Genomic DNA, 5,366 nt, shown 5'->3' on the forward strand with positions numbered 1-5,366 from the left:
TCAGATTTCGTATGGATAGCCGATAACATGGAACGAACTAATTGAAATAAATAGCATACATTTTATTTTAAACAAATATAGTCCAGGTACACATATCAAGTAACTTAATTTGAGCTTTCACCCCGATCAAAATCTTCAGCATATCTCCGTGTCAGTCAAAATTGAACATGGTATGTAGAGACGTAGACTGGGAAAAAAGTAATTAGAAAACATCTTTTGGTAACTAAATTTTTAAAGGACCAAGTTAAAATACTGAAGTAGGAATTGAAGATATGTCACATAATTAGTAACTTGTTACATCATCATTTAACGTTATGTCGTTATCTGTAAAGAATAAAATATTTTAAATTTTATTATATGAAATAAACTAGAAAAAGTTATAGAAACTATAAATAAAAAAGAATTATTTTAAATAATAAAAAATGTAAATCCTACATTAAAATATTATTTAATTTTTATTAATTTCAAAATTTTTATAATTAGCCGTTTAATCTAATAAATCATAAATAAAAATATCTAATTAACGTTTAAAAATATGCTAAAACTATAATAAATAAAAATATTTAAATGTTTATGTATTCAATAAAATATAAAAAATTATCTTACTGAAAAATTATCATTAAATATTTGTTAATACTTTTAAAATATATCATTTTTGAATAGATATTGATAAGAAATAAATAAATAAATAAAATGAGCATCGAATTCACTGATAATAAGCCAAAAAATATTTATTTATGCGGTTGAGTGGGTTCCACTCTTTCCCCCTCCCTCCATGAATTTACCAGTGCTCTTAGCTTGCGGCACCATCTATATATATGGGAAGTATTGAGGACACTATGCATTCATCGTTTTTCTCAAGTAGTGTCACAAAACAAAAATGAGGCTTAAACCTATTCTTCTGTGTTTCCTTTTAGGGGTGGTTCTCATCTCTTCTGCGGTGGCTCATGAGCCATCCAAAGAGGATGAGTTACAAGGTATCAATTGTTTCCTCTCCCAAAGAAAAGCTTCCTATAAATGGCATGCATGATTGCGTTTTTTATATATAGAATACGTTATATACATGCAATGTAAAGAATTCTTTCTAATTTAGTACAAAAATTAAACCAAATTTTATTTAACGCATGTCATTGAAATTATGTTGAAGTTGCATGGCTCATGTATGTTAATGTTGTTTTTATGTGATACAGTAGAAGAAAATGGAGTTCAAAAAAGAAGCGTTGGGGATAATGGTAAGCGAAAAAACTGTTATTGATCTTCTAGCTAGGCAACTGTTCTAGTTTCAACTGGACTCCATGAAATGCAAATATATAAAGTATCATTTAATTTAATTATTTGATTCATTGATTGTGCAGCCTTGATGCATGAAGAACATTATGGAGGAGGTGACAGTGGCGGAGGAGATGGTTATGGAGGAGGAGGTGGTCATGGAGGTGGAGGTGGTGGGCATGGAGGTGGCGGCGGCCATGGAGGCGGAGGTGGTGGCTACGGAGGTGGGGGAGGGAAAGGTGGCGGCGGGGGCGGTGGTAAAGGTGGCGGAGGCGGAGGCGGAGAAAGCAGCGGTGGCGGCGACGCGGGAGGAAGCAGTGGCGGTGGTGGTTACGGAGGGGGAGGTGGGAAAGGGGGTGGCGGCGGAGGCGGTAAAGGCGGCGGAGGAGGTAAAGGCGGTGGAGGCGGAGGAAGCGGTGGTGGTGGTTACGGAGGTGGAGGTGGGAAGGGTGGCGGCGGCGGCGGCGGTAAAGGCGGCGGCGGTGGAGGAAGCAGCGGTGGAGGCGGTGGATATGGTGGTGGAGGAAGTGGCGGGAAAGGTGGCGGCGGCGGTAAAGGCGGCGGAGGCGGAGGAAGCGGGGGTGGTGGTTATGGAGGTGGAGGTGGGAAGGGCGGCGGCGGGGGCGGGAAAGGCGGCGGCGGTGGAGGAAGCAGCGGTGGAGGCGGTGGATATGGTGGGGGAGGAAGTGGCGGGAAAGGCGGCGGCGGTAAAGGTGGCGGTGGCGGAGGAAGCAGCGGGGGAGGCGGTGGATATGGAGGTGGAGGAAGTGGCGGAAAAGGAGGTGGTGGTGGCGGCGGTGGCGGAAGTAGCGGCGGAGGTGGCAAAGGAGGAGGAGGAAGCAGCGGAGGCGGTAAAGGCGGCGGAGGCGGAAGCAGCGGTGGTGGCGGCGGATATGGAGGTGGTGGCGGTGGACATGGAGGTGGCGGTGGAGGAAGCAGCGGTGGCGGTGGTGGACACGGTGGTGGAGGTTACGGCGGTGGCGGCAAAGGAGGTGGTGGGGGTGGCGGAAGTAGTGGCGGGGGCGGCAAAGGAGGCGGAGGAGGTTATGGTGGTGGTGGTGGCAAAGGAGGTGGTGGTGGGGGCGGCCATGGAGGTGGTGGAGGTGGCGGACATGGAGGCGGAGGAGGATACGGTGGTGGTGGAGGAAATAGCATCGGCCGCAAAGAAGGTTTTGGAATTTGGAACGAAGGAAACTGAGATGAAGCACGATATTGCGCTAAAATCGAGGCTACAAATAATAAGTTCTTCGTCATACTTTAATATGTAACTTACAATAAAGTAATGTTATTAAACAAATGTGCTCGAGTTCATTGTCCTAATGTTATCTATGTTTATGGTAATCCTCAAGTGAAAAGTCGATCCAAATTCCGGAGCAACATCATAATCTTGTATGTTTTTCATTATGATTGTAGTTTTTATTTTTTAATGATAGCTAAAGTTTTTAATTTAACTTAATTCTATTGTTTTGCTTGTGGTGTTATATTGTATTGTTGGCTGAATAATGAATGTTATTATTTTCCTTGAAACATGTAATTGCGTTGTTTTTTCACTACTATTTGCCATTAAGGATGAATGGATGATTTATAATAGGACTAGTCTAATTTAAAAAATTATTATTTAGTTGCTAATAATCGGTCAAACTTTTTTCCTTCTATATTTTCCTTTTTCATCCATCCCTTTTTCCTTTTTCTTTTCTTATTTTTAGTAGTAGCTGCACTATTCTTCTCTACTAAATTCTCAATTTTGTAACTTTCTCGGATATATAGGTTCGCGCTCTCAAATAGATGCAAATGAGAAGAATAAGAAGATGAAAAAATCGAAGAACTTATTCAATGAAAACAAAATACAGTTGAAAGCACAAAAACTAAAGAAAATAATAAATCATTATTCAGTTTGAGAAGGTATTTTGGATTTTTGGATGTTCTAAATAAAAGTCTGAATGTGTCAAATAGAAGATTTTGAATGTTGCTTTTGTTGTTCTATTTAGAAATTAGAACGTCCAAAGTTTCATATTTTTTCTAACAAATTAGAAAGTCTGACTAATTTATTTTTCAGTTAATTTAACCAACTTCATCACAAAAAATATCTAAAACTAAAATAAAAATTAAAATTATTGAAAAACAATATTTAAAATATAATAAAAACAAATATTTAAAATAAAAAACGAAATAAGAAACTGAATTTCAAAAACGATTTCACGATATAACGTGATAAGTCATAAAAAATTAATTAAAATTTACAAAGTTAAATAAAAAGAGATATATGTAATAGCGTGAGATGATATTTAATGGTATAAAATTATTCATTTTTATTTTAATAGTTAAGTGTTGGCCAAATTTTAATAAAAGTACTTGTTTTTAGATTTCTTCCTAATTCATATATATGCCCATATATTTAAATCAATTAAATTACTGTAATTTATATTTTTAAATGTATATAAAAAATGAACTATTTGATCAAATTTTTAATAATCGTTTTTTATTAGTTTTTGCACAAATAATTTATATGATTCTATACAAAATTATTGATGATGCAAATTTGTCAATTTTTTATATTAATTTATGACTTTTATGTCCTTTTCACCTTTTGTTTTCTTTGTTTATACTTTATAACACACGTATAAATATGATAATGAATATACAAATACAATTGAATTTAGTCCAATTAATAGAAACAGAGGATAATGAGTACAGGAGTATAATTGTATTTGGACTAATTAATAAAAATAGGCTTAAATATAGGTTAAGTATTACAAATAGAAATAAAAAATAATAGTTGTAAGAACATTTTTTAAATAATACTCTGCTATAGTCACCAAAAAAAAAAATACTCTGCTATTATTTTTTATCATTATTTATAAATTTTAAGTTTATTTAGGTTTATTTTATTAATGGACACAAATCCATTTGTACTCTTATACTCATCATAGCTTCAATTCATAATTTTTTTATTGATTTCAACTGAGTTGACCAAATTAATATACAACTTTTAGATAATGACATAATAAAAGAATAGATGGTCACCTAAAAAGTTACATAGGAGTTTGAATCCAGATAAAATTTTAAAAAAAGTAGTGTATGTGAGTGAATGTGTTGTATCAACCAAAAATAAAAAATATATCAATTTAGTTTTTTTTATTTTTTATCTTACATTATGTTATGATATGATACATGATACAACTATTTTACATATTTCTAATGTTGACATTTTATTACATTAATACCTTAATTGATATTAATAAGATTGACCGATTGAAAAAAAATTATTACATGAATACTATATCTATTACCAACTTGATTCTCATAAATAGTTTGATTAATTTGCATATATTTCTACATTTTACTACATCCCTTATAACTTTATTAAGGGAGAAAATAAATAGGTAGGATGAAAAAAAAATATTTAATTTACTATCTTACTGATTTAGAGAATCAGTTAAAATACTGGTGAGTTTCACTTATTTTATATCAGAGAGTGGTCGAGTGGATAATGTGTGTGAAGGAGTGTATTTTGTAGACAAAAACAATATTACGTAATTCAGCAATTGTAAATTTTAATTTTTTCTTTACTTACATCATGTTATGATATGATATATCATGCAATTAGTTGACATGTTCTTAAACGTTCATTTACTAGTTGTTATTATTTCGTAAACTCACTTATCTAATTGTTTGACAGGCATGTTAGTTTATCATTCTAATACCCATAGAATATATGATGCAACTAGTTTGCATGTTTTGAAGGTTGGCGTGTTCTTAAAGTTCACCTACCAATTGCCATTGTTTCTTAAACTTGTTTATTTAAGTATTTTACATGTGTCTTAATTTATCACTTCAATGGCTTAATCGTTATTGATAAGGTTGATCGACTGAAAAAAAATCTTCATATGAATACTATATCTATCACCAACTTGATCCTTATAAATAGATGTAGTTACTCTGCATACATTTCACAAAAACTTCACCACATCCCTTGTAATATCATTAATGGCGAAGATGGGTAGGATGAAGCCCTTTTTTTTTTTTGCTTAATCTCTACTGTAGCAATTGATCAGCTATCCAATAATGATATAAAAAATAAAGTATACATATAAAGT

At 34.0% G+C, this 5,366-nt stretch overlaps 1 protein-coding gene across 1 annotated transcript; it reads left to right on the plus strand.

The window, feature by feature from the left end:
• The first annotated feature begins 806 nt into the window (after positions 1 to 806).
• Positions 807 to 2,796, plus strand: LOC112702292 (uncharacterized). The gene is made up of 3 exons (XM_029287867.2): positions 807 to 977; positions 1,191 to 1,232; positions 1,356 to 2,796. Exons 1-3 carry the CDS (start codon positions 881 to 883, stop codon positions 2,465 to 2,467), a joined length of 1,251 nt encoding a protein of 416 aa, XP_029143700.1. The 5' UTR covers positions 807 to 880; the 3' UTR covers positions 2,468 to 2,796.
• Positions 2,797 to 5,366: the final 2,570 nt, after the last annotated feature.

Source organism: Arachis hypogaea, chromosome 7, assembly GCF_003086295.3.
Source record: "Arachis hypogaea cultivar Tifrunner chromosome 7, arahy.Tifrunner.gnm2.J5K5, whole genome shotgun sequence".
NCBI classification, from domain to species: Eukaryota; Viridiplantae; Streptophyta; class Magnoliopsida; order Fabales; family Fabaceae; genus Arachis; species Arachis hypogaea.